The following is a 17,693-nucleotide window of genomic DNA, read 5'->3' as shown; positions in this document are numbered from 1 at the left end:
AAAATGTCTGTATTCTGTGGCAAAGTTATGCAATTACATTCGAAAATTACACATTATTTATATGTTTTTTAAGAGACAGTACAGCCTTAATTACAGGAAAAGACCAATCGCATATAATAAGGTGACATAATTGACAGCAGGTTAATCCAACGATATTCCCTGGGAAACGGGTCTTAAATCATCCTCTGCTCACTAGCTCCTTTACCTTTCTCGTTTTTTTTCATTCCTCTCGCTGCATTTTTTTGTCCCCCACCATAACCTCTTGAAGTGCTCTACCTGGTGGGAATGGAGAATGTAATCTTGAGACCCAGCTCGGCGTGGGAGTCGAGTCGCACTTAGAGCGGGGAGCAGAGTGAGCCCTGGCTGGCTGGGGAACAGCGTGGGAAGGCAGCACAGCCTCATACTCTGACACCTAATGGGCACGGACTCTTTGTAAAAGTTATCACTTGAGGACTTTAAAGATACTTTGTAATTCCCATTCTGGACCTTTTAAACTCTGTATTCCCATGTGAGCCTGTTTTCTTTTGCTATTTCAATTCTGTAAGAACCCTTAAGGTAGCCTGTACCTAAGATGGTGCTGAGAGGCACTCATTCCTGTGCATGTGACATTAAAGGCTATTCTAAATTCTATCTGTTGCCCTTCTCTTTCTATATGGTCCATTACGATTAGTTCCCCCTCTATTCATGAACTTAATCTGTAATATGATGAGTTATTTCTTGATAAAGTTGTCAGGTGAGTTAATAATTAATTCCTTTGGAATTCTCATTGATAACGTATAAGCTTAGTGACAAAGTGTGAATGGGATTTATTTAATAATTGATTGGAACTAATAACGTGTGAATTAATAATTTAGGTATGAACTTTTTACTTGAGAGCTGACAGTAATAGAAATCCTTTATTTACTATAGTACTCGCTTGCAGTAAATTAGAAATGTTTTGAGGGAAGATTGCCCTCTCACCTCTGAATCGGAAGGTCAAGGTGTCAAGAGTTTATTTCCATCCATGTTGACACTCCCAGAGTCATACTGAGGGAGTGCCGCTCTGTCAGAGATGCCATCTGTCAGGTGAGATGTTAAATCAGTGCTTCCTCTCACCCCCAATGAGTACAAAAGAACGCAATGCACAGTTCAAAGAAAATGAGGGGACTTTTCCTGGTCTCCTGCCTGTTAGAAGAATCCCAGTCGCTACAAGGGACCCCAGATTGAAATCTGCCTTGATCAACACTGACTTACCTTTCTTTTAAACTGCATCCCTGAATACAGGTGACTCAGCGGTTAACACCGCTGCCTCACAGCGCCAGGGACCTGGGTTCGATTCCAGCCTAGGGCAACTGTCTGTGAGGAGTTTGCATGTTCTCCCCGTGTCAGTGTGGGTTTCCTCCGGGTGCTCCAGTTTCCTCCCACAGTCCAAAGATGTGCAGGTCAGGTGAATTGACCATGCTAAATTGCCCATAGTGTTAGGTAAGGGGTAAATATAGGGGTATGGGTGGGTTGCGGGTTGGTGTGGACTTGTTGGGCCGAAGAGCCTGTTTCCACACTGTAATCTAATCTAATCTAACGAAATAAGAAATTTACAAATGTTTATAGATTGTTTAAGTGAATGGGCCAAAATTTGGGAGATGAAGTTTAAAAATAGATAAATGTGAGGTTGTCCATTTTAGTCAAAGGATTAGAAAAATAAATAGAAATGGAGATAATAAAAGCCCATTCTAATAAGAGAGTCAAGCTCAAAAAATGGGAGATGGAGGCCTTAGCTAGGCCGAGGGAGGTATCTCTGTCTGAACCTCAGGGTAAACAAGGTGGATCCTTATGCACTGGCTTCCTCTCAAGGCCCAGTCTGGGGCCTAGCTCTATCACGGTGTAGGGGTTATTCAGGGACACTTCAGACATATGGTATACTTGCCTTTATAAGAGTTTGAGATCGGGAGGCTATGCTGGAACTACATGAAGTGATTGTTAGGCCACAGCTGGAGTATTGTGTACAGTTCTGGAATCCACATTGTAGGAGGGACGTCATAATACTGGAGAGGGTGCAGAGGTGACATATCAGGTGGTTTTGGCTGGAGAGATTAAGTTCTGGAGGGAGATTGGACAGACTGGAGTTGCAGAGCAGAGGAGATTGAGAGGGGACATGATTGAGTGTATAAATGATAAGGAGCAAAGACAGGAAGAGACATTTCCCCTTGATGGATGGATCAATGACCTGGGGCATAGATTTAAGGCCAGGGGCACAAGGTTTGCGGGGGATGTGAGGAACAGCTGTTCCCCCAGAGGCTGGTGGGTCCTCAAGGCAGAAGACCTCATAACATCTAAAAAGTACCCCGATGTGTACTTGCAATGCCAAGGCACACAAGGTCTTAGGCCACGGGCTGGAAAATGGGATTAGAATAGTTAGGTGGTTGTCTTTGACTGGCACAGACGTGATGGGCCGAAGAGCTTTTTCCTGTGATGCAGATCTGTAGCGTTCAGTGCAGCCCATGTCATCAGACAGAGGGGTTCAAACTTTCAAAGGAGATGGGAGAAGCGAGGACTGGGAGGTGAAGAAAGCCCGTTTGGGATGTAATTCCTTACAGGGTTTACTGCGGAGCAGTTCCTCACCAACACCCGAAACCAAACCTTACCCGGGAAAAGAAAAATACGCTGGCATAAATAAAGTGAAACATTGTGAAAATCTCCTGAACAAATACATTATCTTTATTGCAATAATCACACAGAACCTTTCTCTGTTGAGAAATGACAAATAAAACGTGAAACATTTATGGTAATCAGATTTGGCCATCTTCCGGTTTCAAGTGTCCAGCTTCTAACTGTCTCCCCATTTACACTATGGCTCAGAAATGTATGTAACATAAATCTCGTCACCTTCTACTGTAACATTGCGCAGCCGCACAGACCAGTCCACATCAGCCCTCACTTCATCCCACGTTCACCCTCCTCACCATCCAATCAATGAACTTTGCCCATTATTCCCAGTGAAAGGTTATCGTGTGCAGACTTCCTGTCTCCCAGCAAGCTTTGCCATTCCTAGCCAATGCCCTGCTGCTGTGCCACTCTGCTTTCTGATGCTCCCCGGCAAACGTCCCTCTGCCCAATCCATCTGGTTCTAACATTCTCTTCACGTCACGTCGCCAATACTCATACTGTGGAGACATTTTGCATCTCTTTTTCACCACTGTATAGTTTATATTCAATTCCAAAGGCACATTGTTTTCTTGTTGAAGCTGTCACAAAGATTTCTTCGAAAGAAAGCTCGACTGTACAATATTATTCGATCAATATCTGATGTGTGACGGTTATAAATAAGTTGAGGCAGATTCTAGTCTGTGCAAATAAATGTATCAGTGACTTAAACGCAGCTTTTAAAGTGCAGACCAGGCCCTATGGAGAATTGCTGGCATTGGTGACAGTGTCTCTCTGAAGAGATGGACTTTTCCACCACCTCAGATACCTTCAGAGTCCCTGCCATTCAAAGAAGGTATTCAATCAGTGAGACTAGAGCCATCTTCACATCAGTAGCTGATTTTAGCCTTCTCAATACTGCCTTCCAATTTCCAATCGATTTCAAATCAAGACCATGTCTATGTCTCTGTCCCAGCTCAAGTACTGGGTTTGGACAATAGTATGACAGAGGTGAGCTCTGACAAATCTCAATCTTTTGAAAGTAGCAGAATCCCAGACTGAAATCCCTTTGCAAAGATATTCAATCACCTGAGATCAAGCTGATTTTGTGTAGCTGCTGCGTCATATTGAAGGCTTCACATTGTCCGTGAGGTTGTATCACACAGTGCCGTGGGAAAGCTGCCAGTCCAGGTCTCTGTGCGAATAGAGATGCAGGAGATGGAAGCCCCTCCCGTGCAGCGAGCCTGAGCAAGCTATCGAAGCTGCTCCAGTCCACAGCCTTGCTGAGCTAACAGCTTCACCCTGTCTCCAACCGATGTGTTTACCTGGGACATAGTGAGATGGGAGAGTGAGTACTCTCAGTGGTGGGGCAGCTGAGATTCAGAAGGTCAATTCCAGTAAATTATTGCAATGCATTAGTAAGGAAGTAATGACAGATGAACACGGAGCAGCACGGTGGGCTCAGTGGTTAGCACTGCTGCCTCACAGCACCAGGGTCCCAGGTTCGATTCCAGCCTCGGGCGACTGTCTGTGTGGAGTTTGCACATTCTCCCCGTGTCTGTGTGGGTTTCCTCCCACAGTCCAAAGATGTGCAGGTCAGGTGAATTGGCCCATGCTAAAGTGCCCATAGTGTTAGGTGCGTTAGTCAGAGGGAAATGGGTCTGGGTGGGTTACTTTTTGGAGGGTCGGTGTGGACTGGTTGGGCCGAAGAATCTAATCTAATTTAAACAGAGAATGCGACTAGTTACACAGAATCAAACGCCCAGATTCTGAAACGCTACTGCATCAAGTGACCCAAATGCCCGTGGATTATCAGCCTCAGGGGATTGGCACATATCCTGTGTCAATGCCAACGATGCCAGCATCCCCTCTCACTCTGATGGGATGAGCTGTCTTCATGATAACCATTCACTGTGGGAGTTCAAATCAGTTACTGATTTACAGAGGGTGGTGATCCTGAGTTGATGTGGTTCATTGGAATGCCATTAGAATGACTCCCCTTCGGTTCAATGGCCATGCTTCCACTCCATTCCGTTCCAATGGCTGGGAGAACAGAGGGATTGTAAAGAAAGGCTTCAGGGATAAACCTAACTAACGGCGGGACAATCAGTGGAGTCTCAGGGACACAAAATTAATTTTCACTTGGAGAACAAAAATGTGCCAATGTCATTGGGCCAGTAATCCAGAGGGCGGCACAGCGGTTAGCACTGCTGCCTCACAGCACTAGGGACCTGGGTTCGATTCCCGCCTCAGGTGACTGACTGTGTGGAGTCTGCACATTCTCCCAGTGCCTGCGTGGGTTTCCTCCCACAGTCCAAAGATGTGCAGGTTCGGGTGAATTGGCCATGCTAAATTACCCATAGTGTTCAGGGATGTGTAGGTTAGGTGCATTAGTCAGGGGTAAATGTAAAGTTATAGGGTAGGGGAATGGGCCTGGGTGGGTTATGTTTTGGAGAGTCGGTGTGGACTTGTGGGGCCGAAGGGCCTGTTTCCACACTGTAGGGATTCTATGATTGTTCTAAGGAAATGTCTTCTCCGGCCACCCTGGCAGCTGGTGGAACACAAATCTAATTAATAAATAACTTGGAATTGACGTCTAGATTCAATTTTAGTGACCATGAAACTTTAGCAACATTCCTTTCAGGGATAGAAATCTACCATCTCTACCTGATCTGGCCTAGCAGTGACTCCAGACCTACAGCAATGTGGCTGATTCTTAATTGAAATGGCATTTGGTGAAAGACTAATTCGGACCAGGCAAAAAGTGCTGACCCTGCCAGTGATGTCCACATCCCATGGAAGGAGAAAGAAAAAAAAAAAGCCTAGCTTCTGAAGGGAGAGGCAGCATGTCTGCTAAAGGCCAGCTATTGGTGACTCACCTGTCTGAGCAAGCCCCACACACACACACACAGCTGAGGAAGCTACGGTAGCTGATGCTGGCTATGTGAATTTCTACATTATGAAATAACAGACATATCCATCATGAATCTAGGAAGTAGGGTTACTAAGTTTGTAGATAACACAAAAATAGCTGGTGGTAGTGGACAGGGATGAAGATTATCTCAGAGTATAACGTGGCCTGATGGGTCAATGGGCTGAGGAGTAGCAGGTGGAGTTTAATTTAGGGAAATGTGAGGTGTTGCATTTTGGTAAGGCAAACTAGGGCAGGACATATACTTAATGGTACGGCCCTGGGAAGTGTGGCTGAATAAAGAGATCGGTGTGTGCAAGTTCATAATTCCTTGAAAATGGAGTCCCAAGTAGACAGGTGGTGAAGGAGGCATTTGGCATGCTTACCTTCATTGGTCAAAACATGGAGTGTAGGACATTGGTGAGGCCACTATTAGAATACTGTGGTCGATTCTGGTTTCCCTTCTATAAGAAGGATATGGTTAAACTTGAGAGGGTGCAGAAAAGATTTACAAGGATGTTGCCAAGGATGAAGGGTTTGAGATATAGTGAGAGGACCTGAAACGTGAATATAGGGAGTTAGGTTGGAAGTTAGGGTAGGCGGCACGGTGGCACAGTGGTTAGCACTGCTGCCTCACAGCGCCAGAGACCCGAGTTCAATTCCCGCCTCAGGCGACTGACTGTGTGGAGTTTGCACATTCTCCCCGTGTCTGCGTGGGTTTCCTCCCACAGTCCAAAGATGTGCAGGTCAGGTGAATTGGCCATGCTAAATTGCCCGTAGTGTTAGGTAAGGGGTAAATGTACGGGAATGGGTGGGTTACGCTTCGGCGGGTCGGTGTGGACTTGTTGGGCCAAAGGGCCTGTTTCCACACTGTAAGTAATCTAATCTAATCTAAAAGGCAGAACAAGCAGAGTAATAATCTCAGGACCTCAGTCTAGTGAGGTCAGGAACAGAGAGCAAGTGCAGATGAACATGTGGCTGCAGGGCTGGTGTAGGGCTTCAGATGTATGGATCATTGGGATACCTTCTGGGGAAGGTGGGACCTGTACAAGGAGGATGGGTTGAACCTGAACTGGAGGGGCACTAATATCCTGGGCAGGAGGCTTACTAGATCTCTTTAGGAGGCTTTAAACCAGTTTGGCAGGGGAATGGGAATAGGAGCTACAGATCAGAGGATGGAGTGACTGCGGTACAGGTAGACACAGCGTGCAGAGAGTCTGTGAGAAAGGACAGGCAGTTGATAGGGCAAAGTTACAGTCAGTGTGATGGGTTGAAATGTGTCTATTTTAAAGAAAGGAGTGTCAGGAATAAGGGCGATGAACTTCGAGCATGGGTTAGTACTTGGAGCTACGATGTTGTGGCCATTAGGAGACAGATTTTGAAAAGGTGCAGAAGTAGCAGAGTTGTCGTCATGGGTGACTTTAACTACCCTAATATTGATTGGAAACGCCTTGATTCAAATAGTTTGGAGAGAGCAGATTTTGCAAGATGTGTCCAGGAACAGTTCCTGATGCAATATGTAGATAGGCTGACTAGAGGGGAGGCCATATTGGCCAGGTGTCAGATCTCTCACTGGGAGAGCATAGTGATCACAATTGCCTGCCCTTTACTATAGTCATGGAGAGGGATAGGGGAAGATGGCACGGGAAAGTATTTAATTGGGGGAGGGGGAATTACAATGCTATTAGGCAGGAACTGAGGCGCCTAAATTAGGAACAGATGTTCTCCGGGAAATACACAACAGAAATTTGGAAGTTGTTTAGGGAGCACTTGCTGTGAGTGCTGAATAGGTTTATCCCACTGGGGTTAGGAAGGGATGGTAGGGTGAAGGAACCTTGGGTGAACACCTTCAAGAGGAAGAAGGAAGCTTACTTAAGGTTGAGGAGGTGAAGATCAGACAGGACTCCAGAGGGTTACAGGGTAGCCAGGAAAGAACTGAAGAATGGACCTATAAGAGCTAGCAGGGGACATGAAAAAGCTTTAGCAGGTAGGATTAAGGAAGAGTCAAGATTAGAGTGGTGCTGGAAAAGCACAGCAATTCAGGCAGCATCGGAGGAGCAGGAAAATCGACGTTTCGGGCAAAAGCCCTTCATCGGGACAGGATGAGGAAGTGGAAGGGTGGGTTAATAAGTTTGTCAATGACATGAAGGTTAGTGGAGTGGTGGATAAGTGTGGAGGGCTGTAGTAGGTTGTAATGGGACATTGACAGGATGCAGAACTGAGCTGATAAGCAGCAGATGGAGTTCAACCTGGAAAAGTGTGAAGTGATTCATTTTGGAAGGTCAAATCTGATTGCAGATTTTTGCCCAAAACGTCAATTGTCCTGCTCCTCGGATGCTGCCTGACCTGCTGTGCTTTTCCAGCAACACTCTAATCTTGTCTCTAATCTCCAGCATCAAATTCTACATTTATATGAGGAACAAGAGGATGGCCAGAGTGAGGGTCAGGCTGATCAGGGACAGTGGAGGGAGCTTGTGTCTGGAGTCAGAGGAGGTGGGGAGGGGAGGGGGGGGGTCCTTAATGAATACTTTGCTGCAGTATTTACTACTGAGAGGGACCTTGACGTTTGTGAGGACAGCGTGAAACAGGCTGATATGCTTGACCAGGTTGATGTTAAGAAGGGGATGTGCTGGAAATCTTGACAAACATCAGGATAGTCTCATCGATCAGATGGGATATACCCGAGGTTATTACAGGATTGCTGCGCCTTTGGCAATCGTCCTCACTGTCCACTGGACTAGTGCCACATGATTGGAGGGTGGCAAACGTTATTGCCTTGTTCAAGAAAGGGAATAGTGATAACCTTGGGAATTGTATACCCGTCAATCTAACATCAGTGGTGGGCAAATTATTGGAGAGGATTTTGAGAGACAGGATTTATGATGACTTGGAAAAGCAGAGTTTGATTAGAGATAGTCAGCACGGCTTTGTGAGGGGCAGGTCATGTCTCACAGGCCTTACTGAAGTTTTCGAGGATGTGACAAAACACATTGATGAAGGATGTGGCGTAAATGGATTTTAGCAAGGCATTTGATAACATTCCCAATGGTAGGTCATTCAGAAAGTAAGGAGGCGTGGGATACAGGCAACTCTGCCTGTCTGGATACAGCACTAGCTGACCCAGAGAAGACAGAGGGTGGTAGCAGATGGAAGGTATTCAGCCTGGAACTCAGTGATCAGTGGGTGTTCTGCAGTGATCTGTTCTGGGACCTCTGCTCTTTGTGATTTTCATAAATGACTTGGATGAGGAAGTGGAAGGATGGGTTAAGATTTAAACAGGACTGGAGGGGTAAGGTTTTCACGAAGAGGGTGGTGTGTGTCTGGAATGAGCTGCTAGAGGAAGTGCTGGAGGCTGGTACAATTACACTATTTAAAAGGCAACTGGATGGGTATATGAATGGGAAGGGTTCAGAGGAATGTGGGCCAAGTGCTGGCAAATGGGACTGTCAGATTGGGACGTGATTCTGGTCAGCACGGACGAGTTGGACCGAAGGGTCTGTTTCCGTGCTGTGCATCTCTGTGGCTCTATAAATTAAAGTAGATAATGTGAAAGGGATAGTGGTAACACTAGCACATGACTGACCAAGGATGGGAGGAAAGGATTAGTGGCAAAAGGAAACATAATGGTACAGTCTGAGTCCTTCACCAATTAGAATTAGGTCCATCCTGTTTGTTGTTGTACCAGAACGGCCTGGATTATCAAGACTGCAATTTCAAAATTCGTGCATAGAATATTGGCGTCAGTGTAAAATAGGAAATATCAACAGTCTCCTGGAACACACTGATTTAATACATGGAGTAATGCACATTGTGCTTTTGGCAATAAACCTTCCTGAAGGGACAGACAGCAGAGGCTGTGTATGCTCACTGAACCTTGAAGGGAAATAGGAATACTTTGCTTTGTCAATGGGAGATTGTGTTCAAAAAACAAGGAGGCTAATCTCTGGTGAGGCCCCAGCCGGAATATTCTGGAATGGTCCGAAGCACCACACTTAAAGAATGTTCGAGTCTGGGGAGGATTCAGAGGCAGTAACCCAGAATGGTTACAAGCAGGAGTTACAGGGAGATTGGACCAGATTGAAAATACTTTTTCACAGAAGGGGAAAAGGAACCAATGGAAATATTCAAAATACAGCGGGTTTCAATAGAGCATGCAAGGAGAAAGTCTTTTCTCTCAAATACAGGTCAATAACGAGGACTCAGCTCCTGAACACTTGATAAAAACAACCGGGAAAGGAAATTAGATTAGATTACTTACAGTGTGGAAACAGGCCATTCGGCCCAACAAGTCCGCACCGACCCGCCGAAGCGAAACCCACCCATACCCCTACATTTACCCCTTACCTAACACTACGGGCAATTTAGCATGGCCAATTCACCTGACCTGCACATCTTTGGATTGTGGGAGGAAACCGGAGCACCCGGAGGAAACCCACACAGACACGGGGAGAACGTGCAAACTCCACACAGTCAGTCGCCAGAGGCGGGAATTGAACCCGGGTCTCTGGCGCTGTGAGGCAGCAGTGCTAACCACTGTGCCACCGTGCCGCCCACAAGTGAACAGTGAGTTGCTTCACACAGTGAGTAGGATCTGGAATGTATTCTCTGAGTGAGTGGGGGAATTAGATTGTTCATCGATTGACGATTGTTCATTTTAACTCATTGATGGAATGAGTGCGTCACTGACTGGGGCAGCCTTTATTGCCCAGAGGGCAGTTAAGAGTGAACCACATTGCTGTGGGTCTGGAGCCATATGTCGGCAAGGAGAGGTAGGGATGGCAACTCCTTCCCGAAAGGACGTTTGTGAACCAGATGGGTTTTTCCTGACACTCAGCAATAGGTTCATGATCATCATAAACTCTTCATTCAATTTCCACCATCGGCCATTTGGCCCTGGGTCCCCAGCACATTCTTGAGCCTCTGGATTTACACTCCAGCAATAATGCCAACACCTCCCCAGTAGATTCGGATTGAAACTTTGAATGGACAGGTGGAGATGAAGTGAAGGAATAATTTGCAGGGTTTTGAGAAATCTGGGATCATGTAGCCAGCTCTTTTAAAATGGCTGGCCCTGGCTGACTGATCTCCTCCTGTCTCTAGATTAGAGCGGTGCTGGAAGAGCACAGCAGGTCAGGCAGCATCTGAGGAGCAGGACAATCGATGTTTCGGGCAAAAGCCCTTCATCAGGAGTAAAGGCAGGGTGCCTCCGGGGTGGAGAAATAAATGAGGATCTCCTCTGTCCCTCCAATATTCAATGACTCAAACCTCCCTGCCACAAAGACAACGTTTCACAACTCAGGTTCCCACGGAGACACCATTTCAAGGCTTGAAAACGGTCATAATCCCGGTGTGAGCATTGAGGGAGTGGGATGGGGTCCAAGAGAGAGAGTGGGGGGAAGGGTGGGGGCTGAGGGAGGGGGTGGGACCGTGGCTGAGGGAGGGGGTGGAGTCAGGGCTGGGGGAGGTGGGGTGTGGGGCTGAGGGAGGGGCGAGGTGGGGGCTGAGGGAGGGTGTGGGTGAGGGGCTGAGGGAATGGGTGGGTGTGGGGCTAAGGGAGGGGAGGGGTGGGGGCTAAGGGAGGGGAGGGGTGGGGGCTGAGGGAGGGTATGGGTGTGGGGCTAAGGGAGGGTGTCGGTGTGGTGCTGAGGGAGGGGAGGGGTGGGGTCTGAGGGAGGGGAGGGGTGGGGTCTGGGGGAGGGGTGGGGTCTGAGGGAGGGGGTGGCGTGTGGGGCTGAGGGGGGAGGTGGGTGTGGGGCTGAGGGAGGGGGTGGGTGTGGGGCTGAGGGAGGAGATGGGCGTGGGGCTGAGGAAGGAGATGGGCGTGGGGCTGAAGGAGGAGATGGGCGTGGGGCTGAGGGAGGGGGTGGGCGTGGGGCTGAGGGAGGGGGTGGGTGTGGGGCTGAGGGAGGGGGAGGGGTGTGGGGCTGAGGGAGGGGGAGGGGTGTGGGGCTGAGGGAGGAGGTGGGTGTGGGGCTGAGGGAGGAGATGGGTGTGGGGCTGAGGGAGGGGGTGGAATGTAGGGCTGAGGGAGGGGAGGGATGTGGGGCTGAGGAAGGGGAGGAGTGTGGGGCTGAGGGAGTGGAGGGGTGTGGGGCTGAGGGAGTGGAGGGGTGAGGGCTGAGGGAGTAAGTGGGTGTGGGGCTGAGGGAGTGGGTGGGTGGCAGGCTGAGGGAGGAGGTGGGTGGGGGGCTGAGGGAGGAGGTGGGGTGTGGGGCTGAGGGAGGGGAAAGGTGGGGGCTGAGGGAGGGTGTGGGTGTGGGGCTGAGGGAGGGTGTCGGTGTGGTGCTTAGGGAGGGGAGGGGTGGGGGCTGAGGGAAGGTGTGGGGGCTGAGGGAAGGTGTGGGTGTGGGGCTGAGGGAGTGGAGGGGTGGGGGCTGAGGGAGGGTGTGGGTGTGGGGCTAAGGGAGGGGAGGGTGGGGGCTGAGGGAGGGTGTTGGTGTGGGGCTGAGGGAGGGTGTCGGTGTGGGTGCTAGGGAGGGGAGGGGTGGGGGCTGAGGGAGGGTGTGGGTGTGGGGCTGAGGGAGGGGAGGGGTGGGGGCTGAGGGAGGGTGGCGGTGTGGGGCTGAGGGAGGGGAGGGGTGGGGGCTGAGGGAGGGTGGCGGTGTGGGGCTGAGGGAGGGGAGGGGTGGGGGCTGAGGGAGGGTGTCAGTGTGGTGCTGAGGGAGGGTAGGGTGGGGGCTGAGGGAGGGGGTGGGGTGTGGGGCTGAGGGAGGGGGTGGAATGTAGGGCTGAGGGAGGGGAGGGATGTGGGGCTGAGGAAGGGGAGGAGTGTGGGGCTGAGGGAGTGGAGGGGTGTGGGGCTGAGGGAGTGGAGGGGTGAGGGCTGAGGGAGTAAGTGGGTGTGGGGCTGAGGGAGTGGGTGGGTGGCAGGCTGAGGGAGGAGGTGGGTGGGGGGCTGAGGGAGGAGGTGGGGTGTGGGGCTGAGGGAGGGTGTGGAATGTAGGGCTGAGGGAGGGGAGGGATGTGGGGCTGAGGAAGGGGAGGAGTGTGGGGCTGAGGGAGTGGAGGGGTGTGGGGCTGAGGGAGGGGGAGGGATGATGGCTGAGGGAGTAAGTGGGTGTGGGGGCTGAGGGAGTGGCTGGGTGGCAGGCTGAGGGAGGAGGTGGGTGGGGGGCTGAGGGAGGGGGAGGGGTGAGGGGCTGAGGGAGGGGGAGGGGTGAGGGGCTGAGGGAGTGGGTGGGTGTGGGGCTGAGGGAGTGGGTGGGTGGGGGGCTGAGGGAGGGGGAGGGGTGAGGGGCTGAGGGAGTGGGTGGGTGGGGAGAGCAGTGAGTAGATGAGTAAGGGGCTCCTGGTAAACCCGGTTATTGCTGCGATGGCTCAGTCAGAGCTGTGACCCACACTTCATTCAGGGCCCTGCAGCCCCAGTGTCTGCACTAAACTCTTCAGAAACATCTGCTTTTTATACCAGGCAACCAGCTTCCATAACTAGTCTGGGCATCAATCCCACATCCCAGATGGGAATCTGAGCATCAGAGGTGGCACAGACAGCCAATGGGAACCATATCCCCTCTCCCTCCATATTGCATATTTGACCAAAACCAACTGCCTGGTGACAGAGTATGGCACCATTACCCGGTCACAGGACTGTAGTGTACCAGCTCCCTGTGGCTGGCTATGGTCAGGCACTGGCCCAATGAGTGAATAGGAAGGGTAGCCACTGGGGCAATATTTGGGCAATGCCTCAGACAGTTGGTAAGTGAGAGGAGTTTAGTTTGGGATTAGGGTCAGCATGGGACTGGTCAGCATGGGACTGGTCAGACTGAAGGGTCTGTTTCCGTGCTGTCTGAATCCGAGCTTACCTGTTCTGGGCCAGGGTTTGGGAAGCTGCGCCCAGTAGTCCCAGCTGCTGTTCCAGGGAATAAACGCGGAATGTCATGTAAATCGACGATGCCAATAGAATAATGACTCTAGGAAAACAGACAAGTGACACAAATTGACATATAACACAACATTCCACACTCAAGTTTGAAAACTTCTTTCACTTTATAATGAAAAGCAAACTTTGCTTTAAAGGAACTCAAAGCTTTTGATCTTGCCCTCATCAGAACTACGGCCAAGTAACCAACCTTCGAAGGAATAAACCTAATTGATCAGGCAGGACGAGAAGGTGCTGTATGGTTTGACCACGGTTAGCGTGGAGATGGAAAAGGAACTGTTAACTATCAATCTTAGTTAGCTGGAAATAAATCAGGCAGATTGATTCTGATTCATCAGAGTGTTACCATGGGAAATGAACTGGCGACGACAGTCTCCATAACCTTTTTCTCAACGATAAAGGTGCAATGTTTGGTTAAATTCCTGTGGTCTATGTTGAACAGGGTCCTGTGGGCTAATTTCAAAACAGACAGTTTTGAAACAGTTTCTACCGTACTGTTGTTAGAATACTGAACGGACTCTCAAACTCTTACCACTCGCCTGTACCTGTGTTTTTGTTTTTGCCGCTGTTTACCTATTATTTACTATCTATGCTACTTAACTCTGTGATCTGCCTGGATTGCTCGCAAGGCAAAGCTTTTCACTGTGTCTCGGTACACGTGACAGTAAGGTCAATTCAGTTCAATGTGTGTAGATTCTAGCCTGTGCAACTGCGTCACATTGTGCTCCTGAGAGAGAATCTGAAATTGGTTTATGGTATGGTTCCCAGCACAGTCGGGTTAATTTCACTAATAGATTAGATTAGATTAGATTACATTACAGTGTGGAAACAGGCCCTTCGGCCCAACAAGTCCACACCGACCCGCCGAAGCGAAACCCACCCATACCCCGACATTTACCCCTTACCTAACACTACGGGCAATTTAGCATGGCCAATTCACCTGACCTGCACATCTTTGGACTGTGGGAGGAAACCGGAGCACCCGGAGGAAACCCACGCAGACACGGGGAGAATGTGCAAACTCCACACAGTCAGTCGCCTGAGGCGGGAATTGAACCCGGGTCTCAGGCGCTGTGAGGCAGCAGTGCTAACCACTGTGCCACCGTGCCGCCCACTAGAGTCCAATAGTAGAATCATATCTGATGTTGAACATGGTGTTCTGAGATTTGTAGTCACTGGCTAGTTCTGCATGGTCAGCAGTGTCTGCCTGTTGTGAGATGTATGGCCTACATACCTATCGATACACTGGCACCAATACTTCCATCCCACATCGGTCATCTGTGCGCTCATCAAAGCACCCTTTTGTTAGTGGAGCAAACTGTTTACTTGTTTTACAAAGTAGCAGCGTGAGACAGCTAGCATCGCCTGTTGCTCAAATGTGTGAGGCACCTCGAATTGAATTGACTTTATTGTCACATGTACCGAGGCACAGTGAGAAGTTTTGTCTTGACAGCAATACAGAGAAACACACAGTTAAGTAGCATAGATAGTAAATAATAGGTAAACACTGGCAAATGTGAGTTGGACTGGGTGTACTGTTCAGGGCTAAAAGTCATGACCTTGGGCCCTTTCATGAGTTTGCGCGATGTATTACCTACAGTGTGGAAACAGGCCCTTTGGCCCAACAAGTCCACACTGACCCTCCGAAGAGTAGCCCACCCCCCTCTGACTAATGCACCTAACACTACGGGCAATTTAGCATGGCCAATTCACCTGACCTGCACATCTTTGGGCTGTGGGAGGAAACCGGAGCACCCGGAGGAAACCCACGCAGACATGGGGAGAATGTGCAAACTCCACACAGAGAGTCGCCCGAGGCTGGGATTGAACCCGGGTCTCTGGTGCTGTGAGGCAGCAGTGCTAACCCCTGTGCCACCGTGCCGCCTATAGTGAATGACGGTTTGATCAGGGTAGCCATGATCACACAGGCCTGTGCTGATAACTCTCTCTTCACATTAAGCCCACATGAGGAGCCCACGAGGTTAATGTTGTAGGCTGTAGAAATCTCAATGTTTACTTCGACCAGTGACAGTGGCAGAATTCTCAATTCATACATCAAAGAAAGGGAACTCGTCCAATTGCTCAATTTTGATGGCAAATTTGAGCTCAGAATGAGCTTTCCTAAATAGTGTAAAGACATTCATTAATGCAGTTCCAGAGTCAAATATGACAGCTCCATATCAGAAATATACAAGGGACAGGATGGTGTGGCCATTCCATTCAGGATGTGCTCCTCAAGGTAGTTAATGGAGCTGTTAGTAAGAGCCGGGCTGAGAGGGTATCCCATGGCAACACTATCTAATCGGGTGAACATGGTGCCCTTGTCCTTTTACATGGTAGGGGGTGTAGGTTCTGAAGGAAGCTTGTGGGCTTATGGGTAGGCTCCTTGTTGGGCATCCCGAGAGCACACCTAGAGTATCCTGATCTAAGAAATAATGTTCTTGCTGTAGAGGGACTGCAGCAAAGATTTAGAACATAGAAGAATACAGCGCAGTACAGGCCCTTTGGCCCTCGATCCAAGCCCACCTAACCTACACTAGCCCACTATCCTCCATATGCCTATCCAATGCCCGTTTAAATGCCCATAAAGAGGGAGAGTCCACCACTGCTACTGGCAGGGCATTCCATGAACTCACGACTCGCTGAGTAAAGAATCTACCCCTAACATCTGTACTATACCTACCCCCCCTTAATTTAAAGCTATGCCCCCTTGTAATAGCTGACTCCATACGTGGAAAAAGGTTCTCACGGTCAACCCTATCTAAACCCCTAATCATCGTGTACACCTCTATCAAGTCACCCCTAAACCTTCTTTTCTCCAATGATAACAACCCCAAGTGCCTCAGCCTTTCCTCATACGATCTTCCTACCATACCAGGCAACATCCCGGTAAACCTCCTCTGCACCCGTTCCAGTGCCTCCACATCCTTCCTATAGTATGGCGACCAAAACTGCACACAATACTCCAGATGCGGCCGCACCAGAGTCTTATACAACTACAACATGATCTCAGGGCTCCGGAACTCAATTCCTCTACCAATAAAAGCCAGTACACCATATGCCTTCTTCACCGCACTATTTACCTGGGTGGCAACTTTCAGAGATCTGTGTACATGGACACCAAGATCCCTCTGCTCATCCACACTACCAAGTATCCGACCATTAGCCCAGTACCCCATCTTTTTGTTACTCTTACCAAAGTGATTTCCCAGACTGATTCCTGAGACAGCAGGACTGGTGTATGAGGAGAGCTTGAATCAATTAAGATTATATTCACCGAAGTTCAGATGAATGAAGTGGGGGGGCGGTATCCCATAGAAACCAGCAAACTCAAACACGGCTACGCAGAGTAGATGAAGGCTGGAGGTTTCTGATCACAGAGGCAGGGGGAGCAATCTAAGGATATACTATTTTGGACTGAAATGAGCAGATATGTCTTCACCCAGAGAGTGGTGAGATGTGGAATTCACCACCACTAAAAACAGATTAGGCCAAAACATTGTGTCAATTCAAGGAGGAGTCGGTTACAGCACTAAAGGGATCAAAGGACGTAGAGAAAACGTAGGTACAGATTATTGAGTTGAATGATCAGCCATATCATAATGCAGCAGGCTGGAAGGGCTGAATGGCCTCCTCCTGCTCCTATTTTCTATGCTTTTATGTTGTTTAATGCCTGATCAAGGGGCCAGGCATCACAAAGGGTGAGGGGTAGAGGGTGGGGGTGGGGCTTTAAGCCAAAGCCCTGCCCTTACTATCAATCACATGCAGCGATCCCCATCGCACTATCACACCCCAGAGGCCTGGCTGATCCTGGGCCTCCACTGGGCAGGTCCTCAGAACTAGCTACTGCCAGGAAGTGATGGGCTGCCAACCTCTGATTGGCTAGCAACTGTTGTGGGTGGTTGGTGGTGGTGGGGTGGGGGGGCACTCTATGTCCTCGATCTGGGAGGCTCATCTAGTTGAATGCCCGATTGCTTCGAAAGGAGGCAATTTATGGGTACAGCGAGAGTGGGGGGGGGGGGGGGGGGGGGGGGGGGGGGGGAGGTGGTGATTTTAAATACTGCCCATAACAAATGAAGATGTCATTTGCCAGGAGATACTGTCCAATACTTACATAACAATTAATATCCTGAGAATCCCATATTCCATTTTCCCAATCCCCTCAGCAGCGCCCAGTTTTGATAGCTTTTCTTTCTTCACCACTCTTTCTGAAGAAACAAAATGCAGAGAATTAAAGAGCAATTTGATTAAGGAGAAGGAGAGTCGGGGAGAAGCCCAGTTAATGCT

The 17,693-nt window shown here is 49.4% G+C and overlaps 1 protein-coding gene across 5 annotated transcripts in view; it reads right to left on the bottom strand.

Annotated features, from left to right (window-relative positions):
- Positions 1 to 2,674: 2,674 nt before the first annotated feature.
- Positions 2,675 to 17,693, bottom strand: part of LOC122542463 (GRAM domain-containing protein 2A-like) — a 75,299-nt gene continuing 60,280 nt past the window's right edge. For 3 of the 5 annotated variants that reach the window (XM_087982196.1, XM_087982197.1, XM_087982198.1), the window contains exons 10-12: positions 17,521 to 17,614; positions 13,330 to 13,437; positions 3,955 to 4,337 (exon numbers count right to left, since the gene is read on the bottom strand). In XM_087982196.1, the coding sequence (XP_087838322.1) occupies positions 4,265 to 4,337; positions 13,330 to 13,437; positions 17,521 to 17,614 (275 nt within the window). In that variant the 3' untranslated portion in view covers positions 3,955 to 4,264. The other 2 variants (XM_043680186.2, XM_087982199.1) reach the window with 2 other exon arrangements.

This window comes from Chiloscyllium plagiosum, unplaced genomic scaffold (genome assembly GCF_037043375.1).
Source record: "Chiloscyllium plagiosum isolate Xiang-an unplaced genomic scaffold, Cpla_swu_hap1 HiC_scaffold_42, whole genome shotgun sequence".
In the NCBI taxonomy this organism is placed as follows: Eukaryota; Metazoa; Chordata; class Chondrichthyes; order Orectolobiformes; family Hemiscylliidae; genus Chiloscyllium; species Chiloscyllium plagiosum.
This window is presented reverse-complemented; position numbering and strand designations above follow the sequence as displayed.